At 43.4% G+C, this 24,478-nt stretch overlaps 1 protein-coding gene across 1 annotated transcript; it reads right to left on the minus strand.

The window, feature by feature from the left end:
• Positions 1-2,872: 2,872 nt before the first annotated feature.
• LOC311124078 (uncharacterized protein) lies at positions 2,873-4,363 on the minus strand (the record flags this gene model as incomplete). Its single annotated transcript, XM_084198292.1, has 4 exons — positions 2,873-3,033; positions 3,220-3,323; positions 3,653-3,812; positions 4,223-4,363. The coding sequence occupies 4 exons, from the start codon at positions 4,361-4,363 to the stop codon at positions 2,980-2,982; spliced, it is 459 nt and encodes a 152-aa protein (XP_084054418.1). The 3' UTR covers positions 2,873-2,979.
• Between the last annotated feature and the right edge of the window lie 20,115 nt (positions 4,364-24,478).

A 24,478-nucleotide genomic window follows, 5' to 3' on the forward strand; every position in this document is an offset into this window, starting at 1 on the left:
CAACACTTAACAAAGAGTTGCAGTTAGTTTCAGAGTGGGTGGAAAGGAATAAGTTAGTCCTCAATATTTCTAAAACTAGAAGCATTGTAATTGGGACAAATCATTCACTAAACCCTAAACCTCAACTAAATCTTGTAATAAATAATGTGGAAATTGAGCAAGTTGAGGTGACTAAACTGCTTGGAGGAACCCTGGATTTTAAACTTTCATGGTCAAAAAATATTGATACAACAGAAGCTAAGATGGGGAGAAATATGTCCATAATAAAGCGCTGCTCTACCTTCTTAACCACACTATCAACAAGGCAGGTCCTACAGGCCCTAGTTTTGTCACACCTGGACTACTGTACAGTCGTGTGGTCAGGTGCCATAAAAAAGGACTTAAGAAAATTGCAGCACGGCTGATTAATAATATGCATGTCGATCTCTCATGGCTCAAAGTGGAGGTGTTGACATGTTGGGTGCACCGAGCTGTCTGTTTGAGCTACTGGCGCACAGCTCGGTCACCCATGCATACCCCACAAGACATGCCACCAGAGGTCTCTTCACAGTCCCCAAGTCCAGAACAGACTATGAGAGGTGCACAGTACTACATGGAACTCTATTCCACATCAAGTAACTGATGCAAGTAGTACAATTAGATTTTAAAAAACACCTTATCAAACAGCGGGGACTGTGAAGCAACACAAATATAGGCGCATACACATGCATACACACACACACACGATAACATACGCACTATACACACACGTACACATGGATTTTTGTACTGTAGATATGTGGTAGTGGTGGAGTAGGGGCCTGAGGGCACACAGTGTGTTGTGAAATCTGTGAATGTATTGTAATGTTTTTTAAATTGTATGAACTGCCTTAATTTTGCTGGATCCCCGGGGATCCATAATAAATACAAGTCCCAGATGAAGAATAAGACCATATTTCAAAGCAGAGTACATGTAATGTTAGCCAAGTACAATGTAATTACTAGTTGTTACACAGGATTTAGCTAGTTAAAATGAAGTGTATATTTAGGAGTACTTGTACTTAATGTGTACAGTACATTACCCATCCTGACAACCTGGCCCTCAATTTAAAGCTTGTGGAAGTGACATCCAAGTGGGAGAATAAATACACTAGTACACCACTGATAGAAGAATTTGGTAATTACTAATTATTACACTCCGATTCTTTGTGAAATGTGTTAGAATCATAAAACTACCATCTGATAATGTGTTTAGCTTAGTTAGAAGTAAAACAAGGGCTTTGGCTTATTTTTATATCTATGCAAGCAGAATGCAACTGTGAAACCAATAACAGAAAACAGGATGTGAAACTAGACACTGAGAAACATGTCCCCACCGTATGTGCCTGTATAAGATGCATATTTGCCCAGAAACTTCTGAAACCAGTGTGAAACCAGTGTGAAATAGATACAGGAAGAAACAATAGGTTGCTGTGCAAGCTTACAGAGAAATGTGACAGTTGCCTAAATTTGGGCTAGGAGCTTTCTCATTGGCCCACTTAGGGGCGTAGTAGAGGTATACAAAACGTTGTGCATTGTATGATTTTCAGAGCGCTCATGAATAAAGAATGACCATTGCAGTAAGGGGTCTGTTTAATTTAATTTATTTAAACCAGAGATTTATACCTCTGGGAATTATTCAAAGATTTAAGAAGTGTTTGACTTCAACCATTGAGATAACAAAATTATCGTGACAACCACAGAGTATCTGTAGAGGAAAATCATTAAGAGCAAATTGTGCTGCCAATAACAGTGTAGGGCGCGACATTTTGCGGGTGAGGAGAGCTCGTTAGAGGATGCTTGCATTGAAGAGCTGGGCATCGTGTTATGACCTGCATTATCTGAATTAGGCCCACAGAATTATACCTACGGAGGAGCGGCTTCTATGGAGGAACTTTGAATGTCTTTGAACTTCAGAGTTGGTTTAACGTTGGACCAGAGCAAATGTTAGCTAGCTAGCTAACAACCTTGTTTGTGCAGTGCAGTGTAGCACTAGAATTAAAAACAGGTCTTACCTTTTTGTCGTTAATAAATCCAATGTGAAACGTGGTGACTATAGAATCCTTAACTAGCATTGAAAAAGTTATTCCATTCTTCTCAAATTAAACATATCTCCCTAATTTCTGAATCATGCTTGTAACGTTGTCAGTAGGATACAGTAACCTATGCTTCAGAGGAGAAGAGCAGGTATTTTCCAAATGCACACCCACTGGCAAAGGTTTCCATTCCAGCTGGAAGGCAGAAACTGGAATATGTTCCTAGAGTGAGCTTTCCCAGCTAACAAAATTACGTTCCAGGACGTGACAAGTTATTTTAGTCCCTACATAAGTCATGATAACGTTATTGTGAAACATTCCTTCTACGTAGCTGTGGTGTCCGCTTATGTCCCAAGTCTTTTCAGGACGTATAAATGTGGGGAATTTTAAACCGTTAAATATGTGTATTTTTAAGTCAACCTCATAATGTTGCTAAACGTCAGAAAGTACGTTGAGAGCCCCATAAAATGCAGTTTCTGGTAACCACTGGGAACGTAACTTTTGTACGTAGCAGTGTGATGGGGACAAGGACATTCCGGCTGGCCAAACCCTCCCCTAACCCAGACAATTGTGCATCACCTCATGGGTCTCTCCAGACAGGTATCGAACCAGCATCTGTAGCAACGCAGCTTGCACTGCGATGCAGTGTCTTAGACCACTGCGCCACTCGGGAGGACCCTTAAGACACGTCATTTAATCTACCCTGAACATATACACAGTGTCCTGTCGGTAGGTGTGCACTGACGAAATATGCAAAATGCCTGAAAATAAGTTCTTTTTTTACATAAACTGTATCACAATAGATTCGTAAACAAAATCACAGCAATAAGCTCACAAAATAACAAGTCAGTAAAAACATGAACACTGCACTCCAATCAAGAACTGTAAAACTGCTTAAAGCTAAAAGTGAATAACTATGTTATGTTTATTCAGGTGCTGCTGCTCCATCCTCATCCACAGTCTCTTCCTCGACCCGCTCCTGGAAGTCAAAATAACACAAACTGGTCATTATTTTCCTTAAACAAATTATCAAAATGCCGGTTTAACGTCGACTCCCTACTACATTCCTTTTTTACTAGCACAATCATTTAGTTAAATTGACCGACTGGATTAAAGTGAAGTTTAAAAAATCTAAACAATCATAAAGTGTTATTTTTAATCATACCTTTCTCTTACTCTTGAGCCGAGCTGGTGCATGTTTGAGAGCGTCTGCTATTTTGTCATCTACCTCTTGGTAGGTAGCCTTGGGGTGTGCTTTCAGGGACGCTCCTATGTTGTGAAAAATAATTGTAAATTGTACATTCCATGTCATATCATTACTTTTCCACCTATGCTGGCTGAGACAGAGATTGGGTATTGTCCCACTCGTCCCCCATAAGCAGTTTTGGCCATGCGACCTCTCTCCTTCACCTTTCCTTTGTCCTCTCTCTCCGATCTTAACAGGTGGTAGGATTTCACATTAATTTGTAACTGCCTTGTTACTGATTTTAATTCATTTGAAATGTTAATAAAAACACATTTGACTTACCATCACTTGACCAATAATACTATCTACTAAATAATAATAAATAAGGATCTAAACTTGTGCATTTACTTACTTGTGACAGCATCATAGATTGATAGCTCATTAAAGGCCCTCTTCCCCTTCCTGCCCTTCAAGGAGTAGCCTGTCCACAGCTCCTCTGTTCTAATTTTTCTCATCATTCGTCTGATTCCTGAGCCCAGGTCCAGGCCACAGCAGAGGGTCAGGTATCGGATCTGATAAAATAAATCCCACTCATTTGTGTGTTCCTCAGCTAAAACAGCTGGCCATACAGTTCTGATTGATAGTAATGAGAAATCATGTTTGTAGTGTATCATGTAATCATGGGCTAAAACTTGTGTAAACAGGCAGAGGGCTGATCGTTTCTTCTTAAAATAAGTTAAGTGTTAATTGGGAAATCAGTCCAAACACTAAATAGGCATATGGCATATATGACAACTGCATTTCGTTGACATTAAGATATTTGGATTCAATAATATTGCAGGTTGCAATTTTCTCTCAAATCTGGACGCATTCAAGGGGCTCTTGATAAACAGCTAACTTATTTTTGTCAATTGCTTTCAAAATACTTGATATAGATTTCCCATTTTTTACAAACAGATACATTTTAAATTGCCATCCCTACCATTTTCCTTCGATAGTGGGAGTCTTTAAGTGTTTCACAGATATCCTTTAGTTCCTCGTTTGTTTCTGCAGGGTTTTGCAGCATTTCAAGTTGCCCCAAGGACTCTGACTCCTTTGGCTGCCGGGCCTCTATGGCCTCCATAACTTGGTTCAGAGCAGTCCTGAACTCTGTACGGATCATCTCCAGTTCCACCATTATCCTCTATGGACTCCATAACTTCATTCAGAGCAGTCCTGAACTCTGTACGGATCATCTCCAGTTTCACCATTATCCTCATCTCCACTGCTTGAAGATCTGCAAAATAATAAAGACTCAACAGTTTTTCTGCAAGTAATGTGACAATACAAGCCATGAGTACCAGGCAGGACATGGATCAAGGCCATGTGAAATACCTTGATCAAAATATCCACCCTTCATATATATTAGTAGTATTGATAACCATGTATCTGCTGACAGCCAAACAATTTGGAATTGATGTTGACAATACAAGAGAAGCAACATGTTGTAACATATAGGCTAGCATAATATACCTTTAATGTATCCAGCAGGCATCTCAGAAGCCACAGGCTCATCAAGCAGGGATGGCAGCTCTTAGTCTAAAATATAAGAAAAAATCATGCTGTTATTTAAACTTTCTACATTTACAATTTCGAGATCAATATCTTGATGGCTAAAGAAACCTGGTTCTGATGCTCTGTCTTGGCCAGCTTCTTCCTGGCTGCCACTTGGAATAACTGAGAAAACAGAAGGAAAAACATGAAGACATACTTTGCTTTTGAAACTGGCACAGAACCAAACGTGAAGGGATGTCAGTCAGGAGCTCAGTGGGAAGGTTCATGAATCCCAACAAAAATAAATGCTAAGCATTATTTATTTATTTATTTATTATGCTTTTAGTTTGATGGCAAATCCATACAGATATTTACAAACATGGCATCACACTTGTGTTTTACCCCAGAAGAATAGGGTGATTTCACTACTGTTGTAAATGCAAGCTTCACCCATACCCATACACATTTGGAAAGTTCTAACAGTATGCACAAAGTAGTAATATGACTTTAAATGACCTAATATGCAAAAATATGATTGGTAATTGTATTCTATTGAGTGGCTTTGAAAGGTTTGTAAAGCTATAATACTTCATACAATTCAATTGTTTACCCTAAAACTAATTGTTTACCCTAAAACTACAACCAGACACTTACTGTCGCTCTGGCTTGAGGTGGCACATGGCCTCAAGTCCTCTGCATCTGCAACTTCAGAGAATATCACAGATGTCAAACCGTTACCACATTTATAGTACACACTTAACAGATTTTCCTGTTCATCCAATACAGTTGGTAGGAAAATAACTTTGAGAAAGTAGGCTTGTTTATCAGACTTGAACCATTATGTACCTTGTTGTAGGGTCTTTTCAAAGACACTGGCTCTTGAAGTTACTAGGATAGCCACATTAGCAGCTAATTAGCGTTTCATTTTTGGGGGGTAAATGCAGGTGAATATATGGATCAAACTCACCTTGTCCTAGAGAGATTTACACTGTTATCAAAACGTTACGCCAGGGTAAGCCTATCTTCCACCCAATGTAAAGCTGGGATATATAAGATTTTCGTTGTTATTCTGTCCCTCACTGTTCAAATAAACCTACCATTAAAATTATAGACTGATCATTTCTTTGTCAGTGGGCAAACGTACAAAATCAGCAGGGGATCCAATACCTTTTTCCCTCACTGTAAGATACCCCGTTAAAAAATAATAATCTAAAATGTGAAGTTTTGTCACACAACACAATGCCCAGTTGTGTAAAGTACTTAAGTAGTATTTGAAAGTATTTTTACTTAAGTCGTTTTTTGGGTATCTGTACTTTACTTTACTATTTCTACTTTTGACAACTTTTACTTCACTACATTCCAAAAGAAAATGATGTACTTTTTACTCCATACATTTTCCCTGACACCTAAAAGTACTCGTTACATTTTGAATGCTTAGGACAGACAAATTGTCAAATTCACGTAATTATCAAAAGAACATCTGAGTGTTGGTGTGCCCCTGGCTATCCATAAATACAATATAAAAAATAAAATGGTGTCGTCTGGTTTACTTAAAATGAGGAATTTGAAATTATTTATACGTTTACTTTGACTTTTGATAATAAAGTATATTTTAGCAATTACATTTACTTTTGATACTTAAGTATATTTAAAATGTCACGGTTTCGGCCGAGGCGGCTCCTTCTCCTCGTTCGGGCAGGCTTCGGCGGTCGTCGTCTCCGGAGTACTAGCTGCCACCGTTCGATGTTTCATGTTTGATTGGTTTTGCCTGTTTGTCACACCTGTTCATTGTTAAGTGTTCATTAGGCACCCTATTTAGTTCTCTTGTGTTTGGTCAGGTGTTGTGTGTAATTGTTCTATGTCACGTGTAGATGTTGGTCCGCTGTTCTATGCTCTCTGTATTTCGTTTTGTTTAAGAGAGTCCTGCATGTTGTGCGTATGTACTTTGGACTGTTCCAGTGTACGTTTGTTTCGCCTGTGGCCTGTTGCCGTGTTGGCTTGTACTGTCGGACTTCACTAAAACATTAGTTTTTTGAATCTCTGTGTCCTGCGTGTGATTCCACGTTCCCTCTACACTCAACCCTGACAGAATTACACACCATATCTATGGAATCAGCAGGAGCACCCGCACCCACTGAGATCATGGAGGAGCGCCTTCGCGGTCAGGAGGACAGAATCAACCAAATCGGGCACGCCCTGGACCGAGTGATGAACACCCTCCATCGTTGGGAGACCAGCGGGGTACCCACACCCCCACCTACCGCACCATCACCATCGGTCAGCCCGCCCGTCCAACTTCCGGAACCTAGTGGGATTCGGCTCTTGCTCCCGAGGGCGTACGACGGCACCGCTGCCGGGTGTCAGGGGTTCCTGTTACAAGTTGAACTCTATCTCGCCACCGTACACCCGACGCCCTCGGGACACGAGAGCGTTTCCGCCCTCATCTCTTGTCTCACCGGCAAGGCGTTGGAGTGGGCCAACGCCGAATGGAGGAGAATAGACGCCGCTACTATCACCTATGCGGAGTTCTCCCGCCGCTTCCGTGCAGTGTTCGACCATCCACCAGAGGGGAAGGCGGCGGGGGAGCGTCTATTCTACCTCCGGCAGGGGATGAGGAGCGCTCAGGAGTTTGCACTGGAGTTCCGGACTCTAGCGGCAGATGCAGGGTGGAATGAGCGGGCACTCATAGACCATTTCCGCTGCAGCCTCCGGGAGGACGTCCGCAGAGAGTTGGCGTGCAGGGATACCACGCTTTCATTTGACCAATTGGTTGACATGGCCATTCGGCTGGACACCCTGCTCGCTACCCGCGGACGTTCCAGGTGGGGGTCGCCCATTCCACCCTCCAGCACCTCCGAGCCGAGCCCAATGGAGCTTGGAGGTGCTGGCGCTAGAGGAAGGAGAAGAAGGAGTCCGAGGGGGGCCGTCCCCTGCACCAACTGTGGCCGTGGAGGGCACACCGCGGCTAGGTGCTGGGGAGGGTCTCCTGGTGGAGGAGAAGGCAGGTCACACATTGGGGAGTCCTCCCAGGTGAGTAGGCGCCCCACTTACCCAGAGCTTTCTGTCGTACACATAACCATACCTGTTTGTTTTCCACAGGTTGCACCTCGTTCCCAGCATAAGGCGCTAGTAGATTCAGGCGCAGCTGGGAATTTTGTAGATCGCAAATTCTGTGTAGAGTTAGGGATTCCCCTCCTTCCGGTAAATAACCCTTTCCCTGTACATGCCCTAGATAGTCGTCCGTTAGGATCTGGGTTGATTAGGGAGGTCACAGCGCCACTTAGGATGGAGACGCAGGGGGGTCATGAGGAGACGATTCAGCTCTATCTGATCGACTCTCCTGCGTATCCGGTGTTACTGGGGCTTCCCTGGTTGAGTACCCATGATCCTACTATTTCGTGGCGAGAGAGGGCTCTTAAAGGGTGGTCTGCTCAGTGTGAGGGGCTATGTCTGGGTGTTTCCGTAGGGGCGACCTCGGTAGAGAGTCCGAACCAGATGCCCGCATTGCACATTCCCCCCGAGTATGAGGATTTGGCACTCGTGTTTAGCAAGACAAGAGCGGCTAGGTTGCCCCCTCATAGACAGGGGGATTGTGCGATAGACCTCCAGGCAGGAGCTGCGCTCCCGCGGAGCCATGTTTATCCGTTGTCACAGGAGGAGAAGAGGGCAATGGAGACATACATTGCCGAGTCTCTGAGACAGGGATACATACGGCCCTCCACTTCACCCGCGTCCTCGAGCTTCTTTTTTGTGAAGAAAAAGGATGGAGGTTTGCGCCCGTGTATTGATTACCGCGGTCTAAATCAGGTTACTGTAAAATATAGTTATCCACTTCCGCTGATTGCGACTATGACGGAGTCATTGCACGGGGCACGGTTCTTCACAAAATTGGACCTCAGGAGCGCATATAACTTGGTGCGCCTTAGAGAGGGCGATGAATGGAAGACAGCATTTAGTACTACCTCCGGTCATTACGAGTATCTCGTCATGCCATACGGGTTAATGAATGCTCCATCAGTCTTCCAATCCTTTGTAGATTAGATTTTCCGGGACATGCAGGGGCAGGGAGTAGTGGTGTACATAGACGATATTCTGGTGTACAGTTCTACCCGGGCCGAACATGTAGCCCTGGTGCGCAGAGTATTGAGGAGGTTGTTGGAATATGACCTGTATGTCAAAGCCGAGAAATGTCTGTTCTTCCAGGAGTCGGTCTCCTTTTTGGGTTATCAGTTGTCTGCGTCAGGGGTGAGGATGGAGGTTGACCGTGTGTCAGCCGTGCGTAATTGGCAAACCCCAACCACGGTTAAAGAGGTGCAGCAGGTCTTGGGTTTTGCGAGTTACTACCGGAGGTTTATCCGGGGTTTTGGACAGTTGGCAGCTCCCATAACGTCCCTTCTGAAGGGGGGTCCAGTGCGCTTGCGGTGGTCAGCTGAGGCGGACAGGGCTTTTGAGAGACTGAAGGACCTGTTTACCTCGGCTCCAGTGCTGGCGCACCCGGATCCCACTTTACCATTCCAAGTGGAGGTGGACGCGTCTGAAGCCGGTATCGGGGCTGTTCTCTCACAACGGTCCGGCACTCCACCTAAACTCCGCCCCTGTGCTTTTTATTCGAAAAAGCTCAGTCCGGCGGAGCGTAATTATGACGTAGGGGACAGGGAGCTGTTAGCCGTGGTACAGGCCCTAAAGGTGTGGAGGCATTGGCTTGAGGGGGCTCAACACCCTTTCTTCATTCTGACTGACCACCGTAACCTGGAATACATTTGGCAGCTAGGAGACTGAATCCTCGCCAGGCTCGGTGGACTATGTTTCTAGCCCGGTTCGTGTTTAAGATCACTTACATCCCTGGGTCCCAGAACGGGAAGGCAGATGCCCTGTCTCGGCGGTATGACATGGAGGAGAGGTGTGTGGAGCCCACTCCCATACTACCTAAGTCTTGTCTGGTTGCACCGGTGGTATGGGAGGTCGATGCGGAGATCGAGCGGGCATTACGCACCGACCCTAGCCCTCCACAGTGTCCGGTGGGTCGGACGTACGTCCCGCTCGAGGTCCGGGATCGGCTTATTTATTGGGCTCACACGTCACCCTCCTCTGGGCATCCAGGTATTGGCCGGACGGTGCACTATCTTAGTACTAAATACTGGTGGCCAACGTTAGCCAGGGATGTGAGGATTTATGTATCCTCCTGCTCAGTGTGTGCCCAGTGTAAGGCACCCAGACACTTGCCCAGGGGTAAGTTACAACCCCTGCCCGTTCCACAACGACCCTGGTCTCACCTCTCGGTGGATTTTGTTACCGACCTTCCCTCCTCACAGGGGAATACCACCATCCTGGTCGTTGTGGATCGGTTCTCGAAGGCCTGTCGTCTCCTTCCCATGCCGGGTCTTCCTACTGCCCTACAGACCGCTGAGGCTCTATTTACTCACGTCTTCCGGCATTACGGGGTACCCGAGGATATAGTGTCTGATCGAGGCCCCCAGTTTACCTCCAGAGTCTGGAGAGCGTTTATGGAACGGTTGGGGGTTTCGGTGAGCCTTACCTCGGGTTACCACCCGGAGAGTAATGGGCAGGTCGAACGTGTCAACCAGGATGTGGGTAGGTTTCTGAGGTCATATTGCCAGGGCCGGCCGGAGGAGTGGGCGAGATATGTGCCCTGGGCCGAGATGGCACAGAACTCTCTCCGCCACTCCTCCACTAAACGAACCCCTTTCCAGTGTGTGTTAGGGTACCAGCCGGTTCTGGCACCTTGGCATGAGAGCCAGATCGAGGCCCCTGCGGTGGATGAGTGGGTGCGGCGCTCGGAGGAGACGTGGAACGCTGCACACGTCCATCTGCAGCGAGCCGTCCGTCGATAGAAGACGAGCGCCGACCTCCACCGCAGTGAGGGGCCAGTGTACGCACCTGGAGATCGAGTCTGGCTCTCAACCAGAAATCTGCCCCTCCGCCTGCCCTGCCGGAAGCTGGGTCGGCGGTTTGTGGGGCCTTTTAAAGTCCTGAGGAGATTGAACGAGGTGTGTTACAGGTTACAACTGCCCATTGATTACAAGAATATTAACCCCTCGTTCCATGTGTCTCTCCTCAGGCCGGTGGTAGCTGGTCCACTCCAGGACTTTGAGATAGAAGAGACTCCTCCGCCCCCGTTGGACATCGAGGGGGCTCCGGCGTACACTGTCCGGGCCATCCTAGATTTGAGACGCCGGATGGGGGGTCTCCAATATCTCGTGGAGTGGGAGGGGTACGGCCCGGAGGAGCGGTGCTGGGTGCCGAGGAGGGACATCCTAGACCCGTCTCTTCTGACCGAGTTCCATCGTGGTCATCCTACGCGCCCTGCTCCGCGTCCTCCTGGTCGTCCCCGAGGCCGGGGGCGGCGCACGGCTGGAGCCGCGCGTCAAGGGGGGGGTACTGTCACGGTTTCGGCCGAGGCGGCTCCTTCTCCTCGTTCGGGCAGGCTTCGGCGGTCGTCGTCTCCGGAGTACTAGCTGCCACCGTTCGATGTTTCATGTTTGATTGGTTTTGCCTGTTTGTCACACCTGTTCATTGTTAAGTGTTCATTAGGCACCCTATTTAGTTCTCTTGTGTTTGGTCAGGTGTTGTGTGTAATTGTTCTATGTCACGTGTAGATGTTGGTCCGCTGTTCTATGCTCTCTGTATTTCGTTTTGTTTAAGAGAGTCCTGCACGTTGTGCGTATGTACTTTGGACTGTTCCAGTGTATGTTTGTTTCGCCTGTGGCCTGTTGCCGTGTTGGCTTGTACTGTCGGACTTCACTAAAACATTTGTTTTTTGAATCTCTGTGTCCTGCGTGTGATTCCACGTTCCCTCTACACTCAACCCTGACATAAAACCACATACTTATAGACTTTTACTCAAGTAGTATTTTACTGGGTGACTTTCAGTTTTACTTGAGTCATTTTCTATTAAGGTATCTTTACTTTTACTCAAGTATGACAAGTGGGCGCTTTTTCTACCACTGACAATGCCACAGATGTCTCAAGTTTTGAGGGAGCATGCAATTGGCATGCTGACTGCAGGAATGTCCACCAGAGCTGTTGTCAGATAATTTAATGTAATTTCTCTACCATAAGCCGCCTCCAACTTTGTTTTAGAGAATTTGGCAGTATGCCCAACCAGCCTCACAACTGCTGACCACTGTGTATGGGGTTGTGTGGGCGTGTGGTTTGCTGATGTCAATGTCGTGAACACAGTACCCCATGTTAGTGTCAGGGTTATGGTATGGGCAGGCATAAGCTACGGAGAAGGAACAAAATTGCATTTTATCAATGGAAAATGTAATGCACAGAGATACCATGACAAGATCCTGAGGCCCATTGTCCTGCCGACATCACGTCATGTTTCAGCATGATAATGCAGGGCCCAATGTCACAAGGATCTGTACACAATTCCTGGAGGCTGAAAATGTCCCAGTTCTTCCTTGTCCTGCATACTCACCAGACATGTCACCCATTGAGCATGTTTGGGAGGGCTGGATCGACGTGTACCACAGCTTGTTCCAGTTCCCGTCAATATACAACAACTTCGCACAGCCACTGAAGAAGAATGAGACAACATTCCAGGCTCCCGAGTGGCTCAGCGGTCTAAAGCACTGCATCTCAGTGCTTGAGATGTAGTGCCTTAGATTCCAGGCTATCACAACTGGCCGTGATTGGGAGTCCCATAGGGCGGCGCACAATTGGCCCAGCGTCGTCCGGGTTTGGCCGGTGTAGGCCGTCATTGTAAATAAGAATTTGTTCTTAACGGACTTGCCTAGTTAAATAAAGGTAAAAAAAAGAAAAAGAAAAACAATCAACAGCTCCATCAACTCTATGCAAAGTAGAAGTGTCCCGGATTAGGAAGCGGCATATACCCAGTTCTCATGTAATGGGGTAGGGCCCAGTGGTGCCAATTTAGCAATTTTGTTGCTAGATTTAGCAACTTTTCAGACTACCCTGGCAACTTTTTTTTTTCAAACAGCACCTAGCAACAAATGTAACTACTTTAAAAAACTTATTTGGAACTTTTAGCAACTTTTGAAAAGTGACTCAAACGCTAAAATGCACACATTTTCTCTCTAAATGACACAGGCAGCAGCAGGCCAGCCAAGCAGCACAACAACCTGGAGAGAGCTTGAGAGAGATGCCTAGCGCACACTTCATTATTTGAGTTAAGTTGCTTGTTCAATAAGATAGCATATATACCTTGTTATTAGCTTGTACCTATAATTGTTGATCAGTCAGGTAGCATGTTAACTAACTACCAATACACTGCTTGAAACTATAATTGTTCAGAATGTGTAGGTTTACTAGTTAATAAGAAAATAAATCAAATATAATTGTTCAATAATGTGTAATGTGTAATTGTTCAATCATTCAATGTGCTATGTGCTATGTTTAAAAATAAAAAATATCTGATCATACAAAATGTTGTGTGTTTATATTACTTTTACAAATACAAATATGTGATAATAAACAAACAAATCTAAACTAACAAATGTCAAATCATATTTGTCGCCGAGATGGCCAGTCAATTTGATTAACGTTATTGTGTGTTCTACGTAATGACGCAATTTTACGTTATTACGTAATGTCTTCATCACGCGCACAATTCTTCTCAATAAAGAAAGTTCTGTTGTCAAGAAGATAACCTTTGTGTCCGTGTCTATGTATTACTACAGGTATGTAATAGCACGTTTAAACTTTCTAATGTCGAAAGAACATGTCATAACATGCTAGTTAACACATCCGTTAAGGTATTATCACGTTTGGTAAAGGTTTGATGTGTTATTTTTGTGTCAAACCGAGTGAGTGAAAGAACGTGATAAAAACGATTTTACAAGTCACTTAGCTAGAGATTTTGGGTTTGTCTGAGTGAATGTACATCATTTTCTCATGTTAGTTTAATAAATAATCAATTTATTTGAGATGTCTGAGTTCGTTTAGCATATTATTGTTTTTGTGTAAAATTCCCAAGCTGGTAAAATGGCGGCTACTCTCGGTCAGCGTCAACAGACTTCAGTGAGGACAGTGCGGGTGCATCAGAGAGACAATTTCACGGTCGCACTACTGTTTTACATTTACATTTTAGTCATTTAGCAGACGCTCTTATCCAGAGCGACTTACAGTTAGTGAGTGCATACATTTTTTTTTCATACCCCCTGTGGGAATCAAACCCACAACCCTGGCTTTGCAAACACCATGCTCTATCAACTGAGCTACATCCCTGCCGGCCATTCCCTCCCCTACCCTGGACGACGCTGGGCCAATTGCGCGCCGCCCCATGGGTCTCCCGGTTTTGAAGCTGAATGTAATGATTATCAGTTTTCTACATGTGTACTAATATTCAGATACATTCTATTGTTTCTGTCTTTATCAATACATGTTGCTATGATGTGAACAGGAAATACAATTGGTTTTTGATTGAAGTAATACAGTGAAGGCAAGGTTTATTCAGGAAAATAGCACACAGTGCTGTCTAAAACAAACTGTAACCCTGTACTAAATGGTTTTTGAGTCATTTATGCATTTATCTACTATAGGTTAGGTATTAGCTCAAAAGTATTGTGGAGCTCCTGCACCTTAATATAAACAGTACCGGCACCCAAAATGAGTATTGGCACCTATTTCAGTCCAAGTCAAGCACTGAATTAGATAATTGAACAAGAAAAATTTGAAAATATTTGTAGAGAATAAAGAAAGTGCCAGAACTGTCAACACTAACTTTTGTGTCTGTGCTCTCTATATTACTACTGGCCGATTCAGATAAGTCTGAGGCCGGTAACATCGACAGTGAGGACAAACCCAGCCTGCCTCTCTCCTTCCACACTGAGTCCAAACCTACAGTCACTGGGTCCTGATTGTGACAGTGGAGCCCAGTTTGCATTGCAATATCCAGAGATGGCATCAGTGAAGCTGGAAGACTGCAGTCAAACACTGGAGCTGAATGTCAACATTAAAGATGAAGAAGAGGAGGAGAAGATTGGGAAATCTGTTTCTCAGGGTAAGAGCAGGTTCTATCTAACTAATTTTGTTGGACATGATTTGGAAAGGCACACACCAGTCTTTATACAGTGCATTTGGAAAGTATTCAGACCCCTGGACTTTTTTGATATTTTGTTAAGTTTCAGCCTTATTGTAAAATAGATTAAATTGTTTTTTTCCCTCATCAATCTACTCACAATACCCCACAATGATAAAGCAAAAACTGTTTTTTGTTCAATTGTTGCAATAACAACATCTGAACGGTCACATTTCCAAAATGTATTTCTACTCTGCGAGTGTCTAAACCATGATCCCCTTGATCATAGGACTGTTTGAGCCTAGTTAAGCTGTTTGCAGCCTTTGAGGTGGGAAGTTCTTCATACTGAGCTTTAAGACCAAATCATTCCTTGTTTACTTCTACTGAGTTATCCAAAAAAAGATTCCCTCTCCAATTCTCTGATTTTGCTGTCCATCTCTCTCCTTTTCATATTTATTTTATGTGAAACTGGTAAAACGTATAATTTGCCCCCAAATATGTGCTTTGAAAGCCTCCCATCTGGTACTCGCTGACGTTTGGTCAGTGTTCAATGTCAAATAAACATCTATATGCACTCCAACGTAATGTAAGAAGTCTGGGTCCTGTAACCATCTGAGATGCAAACGCCTTCTAGAGGATCCTTTTACTAGTTTTGTATCCCTATAGAATAATCACACAAGGGAATAGTCATTCAAAACAATAGTATCATATCCACTTCCTGCTACATTGGGAAGCAATATGCAAGAAACTAAAAAGTAGTCTACATGAGAATATGATTTAAATGTTGACGAGTAACATGAATACTCCCTTTTACTCTGGTTCTGAGTCCTCCAAGGTTCATTTTTATTCATTTTAGAAACACTTAAAATAAGGGCTGTGTTTTGTGTAGGCTTACCCTGGCGTGACTTTTAGCAACATATTCGGCTCTATTTCCTCTCAGATTATAAAACGCTAATTATCATCAAAGTAGACATCATGCAAAACAACAAATCACTGCAATCTCCTGCACGTCATCTCTAGCTGACACCTTTGCTAACAGGTATTGTGTCAATTTAAAACTTGCACAAGACAGTTCACAGAATTGACCATTTAAATAAATGTAGCCTATTTATTCATTACTAAATTTAGCTAATATTAGATAGTTAACCCAGAGATCCTTACCTTTGACTCGATTCAGCAATTTTGTCCAGATCATCATGGCATTTGTAGTTCTTTATGATAGCCACAATAGCAGCTAATTACCATTTCATTTTTGTAGGGGTAAATACAGGCAAATATTTTGATAAAAGTCACCTTGTCCTAGAGAGATTTACACAGTTATAAAATCAATAAAAAAAGTGGAATGGGGGATTGCAGTGGGGGATGCACAAACCTTCTGGAAGATCTGATGAAGGAGAAGATGGTGGACATGGACAAAGGAGAAAAGTGGAATATGTTTTGAGTGAAGATGGAATGGAAGATCACACAGCACTTTTAGAAGAGCTACAGGAGGAAAGTGAACGCGACGAGAGTGAGGATGAATTAACTGTGGTGGTAGGTGCAGTGATGGCCGCTGAGAAGGAGCTGAGTGTAGAGGGAAGCAGTGTGGTGAGGGAGGTTATCGTCTAGTGTATAAAGAGGGATACGTCCTCCAGTAGCTCAGAGATGGAACCTGGTGAGACTGAGGATGAATTACCTGCGGTGAGGAACTCCGAGTTCGGGCCTCGTTCCAAGGATGATAAGGATGATTCTGGCCCAGTGGGAGTGAGATTTGTAGTGAGTGGTATCGGTGGAGAAAGTTCTGTGTGTTAGTTGTGGGGGTGCTAACGGGCTGGAGATCTGAGGTGTCAAGTGAGAGAAAGGCAGATTGAGGTTGCCAGGGTTACAGTAGTACAGAAAGTGTTGTATGCCGAAGCAGTGAAGAGAGTGGTAGAGGAAGATGGATACAGGGTGAGGGATCTTGAGAGGATTCCTGTGAGTACGCAGAGACCAAGAGAGAGTGATGGGAAGAATATGTGCTTCAGTAAGGTGGGTTGTTTAGCATTTATAGCAATGGTTGTCAATTGTACTGCAGAAATGGGTCGAAAGTCCCAGAAAATAGAGGCTGTGGTGGCAGCGGCAGAGAAGTACTTGGGATCGTGACGATTTACTGCAGAACAGCTGCAGGGGGTGTTGAGTTGTAGTTGTCTGGCGTAGGACTAGATGGTGTTAAATAGTGGAATGGGGTGGTGGGTTTTTGTCTTGGAAGTTCATCACGAAGGGACTCAAAGTCAAACTTAAATGAATAATTGTTTTTTATCAGCAAGCTGGAGAGGTTCCAACAAACTTAAAAGCACCATAGTACACGTCGGTCGGGAGCTCTGCCGGGGAAGTCCCGTTAGTTGTCCTATATTCTGCTTACAGAGAAGTTATATTTGCATGGTTTATCTTATTAATTATTAATTCATCATTAACATTTGGTTCCTGCATCTGACCGACCAATACCTCACAAGGCTTCTTCTCTCCAAGCTGAGACCTTGAAACTGAGATATCCCTTTTGGTTCCCAGAACAATGTTCAGTCACCTGCACAAACCTTTTCCCTCACATTTTTAGAGCGGGCAAATGTTTTACGTCAATCAAGTGATCTGGATACACTTATTTTGAAGGTGGATTTATTAGTATTTATAGCCACAGTTATTAATTGTACTGCACAAGAAGTCCAAGAAGCTAGACATCATATCTGCAGCTGAGAAGTTTTTGGGCCTCCAATACTTCACGGCAGAAGCCCTGCAAGGTCTACTGTAGCCAGAAAATGTTCCGCCCTCACAGGATCCTTCTGAGCCTGTGAAGGGACCTGATTAGAACAGAAAAGCAGGCTGATTTAGTTCAAATAAAGTTTCATTATTGATAGCTTGTATGATTTTTTTTTTAAATACTGTATACACTGAACAACCATATAAACGCAACATGTCAAGTGTTGGTCCCATGTTTCATGAGGTGAATTAAAAGATCCCAGAAATGTTCCAGACACAAACTTATTTCTAAAATGTTGTGCACAAATTTGTTTACATCCCAGTTAGTGAGCATTTCTCCTTTGCCAAGATAACCCATCCACCTGACAGGTGTGGCATATCAAGAAGCTGATTAAATAGCATGATCATCATTACACAGATGCACCTTGTGCTGGGGACAAGAGTAGCTGAGTAGGTGATTGGCAGCATCTAATGGGGATCCTTAACAAATACAAAAATGCCACTCTAAAATGTGCAGTTTCTTCACACAACACAATGCCACAGATGTCTCACGTTTTGAGGGAGCATGCAATTGGCCTGCTGACTGCAGGAATGTTCACCAGAGCTGTTGCCAAAAAATGTTAGGTTAATTTCTCTACCATTAGCTGCCTCCAATGTTGTTTTAGAGAATTGTGCAGTATGGCCAACCAGCCTCACAACTGCTGACCACCGTGTACGGCGTTGTGTGGGCGTGCAGTTTGCTGATGTCAATGTTGTGAACAGAGTGCCCCATGATGGTATCGGGGTTATGGCATGGGATGCCATAAGCTACAGACAACTAACACAATTGCATTTTATCGATGGCAGTTTGAATGCACAGAGATGCCATGACAAGATCCTGAGGCCCATTGTCCTGCCATTCATCCACCTCCATCACCTCGTGTTTCAGCATGATAATGCACGGCCCCATGTCGCAAGGATCTGCACACAATTGAACATGCTGAAAATGTCCCAATTCTTCCATAGCCTGTATACTCACGAGACATGTCACCCTTTGAGCATGTTTGGGATGGTTTGGATCGACGTCTACCACAGCTTCTTCCAGTTCCCACCAATAATCCAGGAATTTCGCACAGCCATTGAAGAGGAGTGGGACAACATTCCACAGGCCACAATCAACAGCCTGATTAACTTTATGCAAAGGAGAAGTGTCCCGGAGGAGGCAGCGGCAGCTACCCACTTCTCCAGTGCTTCATTTGTAAATTGGGCGGTGCCGGAACCAAAAGTGAGCCCGAGAGGGGGGTGACCTGGGGGGCTCTGAGGTACCAGAACGGATAAAAACAAACAACCTTTATAACAAAGCATTGCATGCATTATCATGGCTTTCGCGTACGGGCATAGAGCAGTGGTGTGGAGCCGCTTGCAGAAGTTACACATTTTTTGTAGCCTAGAGTCCGGGAAAAATGTGTTCTTTTTATAAATGGATTTCATGCAGTTCTACATCATTTTAGATGACTGGAGACTTTAGCAGAATCTTTTTTAATACCTCACAAATGACCAAAATGACAGGCTACTTTGACACTGAGAATCTGAGATCAATAAAAACGACATTGTCTTGAATCCATCAATAGCCGAGGCCCCTAAGTGGTGTGCAGAGAAACACATTGTACAATATGAGGAGGAAGATATAGTCCTAAAAAAGCTTTCCGGTTTCACTGACTCACCCAATGATGTGCAGCTCACTCACCGGCCAAAAGCTTATCTCTCTCTTGCTTTACTTTTTTAAACAATGCTGTTCGCTCAATAGGCCTATTTGGAAGTTGTTCACTTAGTAACATACAGACATTAGTATTTTATTTTCAGCAGGATCCATTTGCTTTACAACCTGTGTTTTCCAGCGATTGTATTATAAATATTTGCGAAAGGCCTGTTTTGGCTGCATGCTGTTAACTGACAGATTTGCCACACGTTAGGCATTTCTTGTTTTTTTAGGGGGCATGACAATTACAGAGGAATTGAAATGTAATTTCTCTGATTGCTTTTATTAGGATTTTTACATTGCAAACAGTGGAAAATATATTTCATGCCACAAGAGGTAGGCTACCTGATCCTGGCAAATGGGTTCCGGAACGAACGACTACAAAACTGAGAGGTACCGGAGGATCCTGCTCAAATTAAGCACCGCCCTTCTCATATAATGGGATAGGGCCATCCCAAGGATCCCTGAACGCACCAAATATTTTTTATAACTAAACCAAGATAGACCACAGCTGGTCGTTTCCAATGGGAACAGATGAGTCATAGTGGGCAGAGCCAAGCACGAGCTAGCGAGATCCTATTGGCGTGTTCTAGCAGACATCTGCATATTTCTGTTAGGGAACGCCTCCTCTGTGAAGTGCTCGTGTGCAATAACTCAATTCGCCGTTGCGTTCCTTCTAAATAACGTGATTTAAAAAAATATTTGCAACAGGTAAGTCGACAACTTAGTCCACTCTGTGCATAACATATTTTAGTTTTGGGAACAGAACTGTATTAAGATCAGATGTTTCATCGATTAGAACATTTGCAGAATATCGGCCAAAATCCATCTCCTTCCATCTTCTCCCACTGCCGGCCAGTGGGCTTCCTCTCACTACCATATTTGGTAGTGAGTGGAAACGCCAAGCGGATGCTTCACAATTATACATCCAGTGAAATATCTGTCTCATTGTTCTATCTGTGGCTGCACTGTGGTAGTGGGGGAACAGGAAGTTCCAGGCAGGCACGCACCATTCCTCAGTATAAAGAAAGCTAATTCTTAGTTTATATAATGCTTTTCCGAGCTAATTCCATCCAACAGTTGCCAACCATTATTGAGTGTCACTCCTCGCCACATATAGGATCACCCTATATGGTATCGTGTTGCACCCTAGTCAGGATATTCCATTACGTACTCCTTCTAAGATTAGCACCAGTGGCCCCCCAGCTATCTTGGCCCGCATACCTTCTGGCACCCACCAGTGACAGAAATAAATACATGGAATGTATGTCATCCTCCAAATCCTTATGCAGCTCTCAATATTCCAAACATTAACTAATACTTTATAAAATATGTAATATCAGTATGTAATAGCACGTTTAAACGTTCTAATGTCGAAAGAACATGTCATACAATGCTAGGTAACAAATCCGTTAAGGTATTATCACGTTTGGTAAAGGTTTGATGTGTTATTTTTATGTCAAACTGAGTAAACCTGGTAACTATTTTACAAGTCACATAGCTAGATACTTTGGGTTTGTCTGAATGGATGTACATCATTTCCTCAAGGTGATTTCATAAAGAATCAATTTATTTTAGATTTCCGAGTTTGTTTAGCATTTTTGGTTTTGTGTCAAATTAACGAGCTGGTAAAATGGCGCCACCCACTCGGTCAGCATCAACGGATTTCAGTGCAGCAGAGAGACTATTTCACGGTTGCACTACTGTTTTGAAGCTGAATGTAATGATTATCAGTTTTCTACGTGTACTAATATTCAGACACATTCAGTTGTTTCTGTATTTATCGATAAATGTTACTATGGTGTGAACGGAAAATACAATTGGTTTTTGATTGAAGTAATACAGTGAAGACAAGGTTATTCAGGACAATAGTACATAGTGCTGCCTAAAACAAACAGTGACCTTGTACTAAATGGCTTTTGTCATTTATGCATTTACAGTACCAGTCAAAAGTTTGGACACACCTACTCATTCAAGGGTTTTTCTTAATTTTTTACTATTTTCTACATTGTAGAATAATAGTGAAGACATCTAAAGTATGAAATAACACATATGAATCATGTAGTAACCATAAAGGTGTTAAACAAATCAAATAGATTTTAGATTTTAGATTCTTCAAAGTAGCCATCCTTTGACACGATGACAGCTTTGTAGAATCTTTGTAATCTACAATGTAGAAAATAGTAAAAATAAAGAATTTGGGAAAATCTGCTATAGGTTAAGTCCCGGCACCTCAAATATCTAGCGCTTGAGCTCATGTTCCTCTTATAGAATGTTAGCTCAACTGTATTGTGGAGCTCCTGCACCTAAATATAAACAGTACCGGCACCCAAAATGATTACCGGCACCTATTTCAGCCCAAGTCAAGCACTGAATTAGATAATTTAACAAGAAGAAATATAATATATTTTTAGAGAATAAAGAAAGTGCAAGAACTGTCAAGACACTAACTTTTTGTGTCTGTTTCTCAATTTTACTACAGGACGACTAGAATTAAATCTGATGCCGGTAACATCAATAGTGAGGACAAACCCAGCCAGCCTCTCTCCTTCCCCACTGAGTCCAAACCTACAGTCACTGGGTCCTGATTGTGACAGTGGAGCCCAGTTTGCTATGCAGGATCCAGAGATGGCATCAGTGAAGCTGGAAGACTGCCGTCAAACACTGGAGCTGAACGTCATCATTAAAGATGAAGAAGAGGAAGAGGAGGAGAAGATTGGGAAATCTGTTTCTCATGGTAAGAGCAGGTTCTATCTATCTAAGTTTGTGTTATTCATTCCAACTTCTCACTGTGCATGAAAAGTTGCAGTAGAACTGTTTCATGATGAACTGTTTCAATGAGAAGGTAGATATTATTTCATGCTACTGACACTTACATGGTTTGACACCAGTATTGCCAGCATTTGTTTTATTCACTGGGCTATCTGGAGTGATCAGAGAGTAGACTAAAGAAGTGAAGTAGACAAACTGCCAATGTTTTAAAGTTCTATTAAAAGAGTCAGTGTAGTTACTAACCCTTGTGATAGTGAGTGGAGGATGATATGGCTTCTACATCTGCATTGCTTGCTCTTTGGGGTTTTAGGCTGGGTTTCTATAAAGCACTTTGTGACAAGTTCTGATGTAAAAAGGGCTTCATAAAATACATTTGATTGACATGTATATCACACCAACTGACTGGTTCTTCTGATGTTGTTCACACAGGAGATCATGTTGAGACATTCTCTACATCCAGAGAGCAACAGCAGGAAGATCACAGAGCTAAGAGGTCTCACCACTGCCCACATTGTGAGGAGTTTTTCTCAATTCTATCAAAGCTAAAAATACACTTACAAAAACACACAGGAGAGAATCTGTATTCCTGTACTGACTGTGGGAAGAATTTCACTACATCACAGACTCTGACGGTTCATCAGAGAGTGCACACAGGAGAGAAGTCTTACTCCTGCTCTGACTGTGTAAAGCGCTTCAAAACATCAACTGAGCTAAAAGTTCATCAGAGAACACACACAGGAGAGAAGCCTTACTCCTGCTCTGACTGTGGGGCAAGTTTCTCTCATCAGAGCACCTTTAAACAACATAAACGTATACATACAGGAGAGAAGCCTTACTCCTGCTCTGACTGTGTAAAGTGCTTCAAAACATCAACTGAGCTAAAAGTTCATCAGAGAACACACACAGGAGAGAAGCCTTACTCCTGCTCTGATTGTGGGGCAAGTTTCTCTCATCAGAGCACCTTTAAACAACATAAACGAATACATACAGGAGAAAAGCCTTACTCCTGCTCTGACTGTGGGGCAAGTTTCTCTCAACCTGGTACCTTAAAACAACATGAACGTATACACACAGGAGAAAAGCCTTACTCCTGCTCTGACTGTGGGGCAAGTTTCTCTCAACCTGGTACCTTAAAACAACATGAACGTATACACACAGGAGAAAAGCCTTACTTCTGCTGTGACTGTGGGGCAAGTTTCTCTCAACTGGGCCACTTTAAAATACATGAACGTATACATACAGGAGAGAAGCCTTACTCCTGCTCTGACTGTGTAAAGTGCTTCACAACATCAACTGATCTAAAAATTCATCAGAGAACACACACAGGAGAGAAGCCTTACTCCTGCTCTGATTGTGTAAAATGCTTCACAACATCAAGTGAGCTAAAACTTCATCAGAAAACACACACAGTAGAGAAGCCTTACTCCTGCTCTGACTGTGGGAAGAGTTTCTCTCGACTGAGCAGCTTAAAAAAACATGAACGTATACACACAGGAGAGAAGCCTTACTCCTGCTCTGAATGTGGGGCAAGTTTCTCTCAACTGGGCACCTTAAAACAACATGAACCTATACATACAGGACAAAAGCCTTACTCCTGCTCTGACTGTGTAAAATGCTTCACAAGATCAGCTGAGTTAAAAATTCATCAGAGAACACACACAGGAGAGAAGCCTTACTCCTGCTCTGATTGTGGGAAGAGTTTCTCTCGACTGGGCAACTTAAAAACACATGAACGTATACACACAGGAGAGAAGCCTTACTGCTGCTCTGAATGTGGGACAAGTTTCTCTCAACTCAGCACCTTAAAACAACATGAACGTATACACACAGGAGAGAAGCCTTACTGCTGCTCTGAATGTGGGACAAGTTTCTCTCAACTCGGCTCCTTAAAACAACATGAATGTATACACACAGGAGAGAAGCCTTACTTTTGCTCTTAATGCGGCAAGAGATTCTCCTGATTGGGCAACGTAAAAACACACCAATGGTTACACACTGGAGAGACTTATCACTGCACTGACTGTGAGACGAGATTCTACAGATTGGGCAATTTATAAAGACACCAACGCATACATAAGAAGTGGTAGTGGATTGGATCAAATGAAGAAAGCATAGAACACTATTGTAATCCTATTGTTTCTCACTGTTAGAGAACTGTGCAGAGGAAAGGGAGCGTTATAGAATGTTAGCATCTCTTTACTTTACTGATCAGTGTTGCACCTGGTGAGTTTTGCTGTGCTTAGATAGCTTCTACTGTATAGATATTGAGATGACCTTGGATTTGCCCTTAGGGTTGAATATCCTCTTTGAGGCGTCTCACAATGGAGTCTGATGGTTGACTGGGTGGTACTGCTTCCCTCTGCAGTTTTCTGTGGGAATGAGCTATTAGACACAACATACACTGAGTGTACAAAACATTAAGGACACCTGCTCTTTCCATGACATAGACTGACCAGGTGAACCCAGGTGAAAGCTAT

This window comes from Coregonus lavaretus, assembly GCF_964263955.1.
Source record: "Coregonus lavaretus genome assembly, contig: HAP1_SCAFFOLD_54, whole genome shotgun sequence".
Classification (NCBI taxonomy): domain Eukaryota; kingdom Metazoa; phylum Chordata; class Actinopteri; order Salmoniformes; family Salmonidae; genus Coregonus; species Coregonus lavaretus.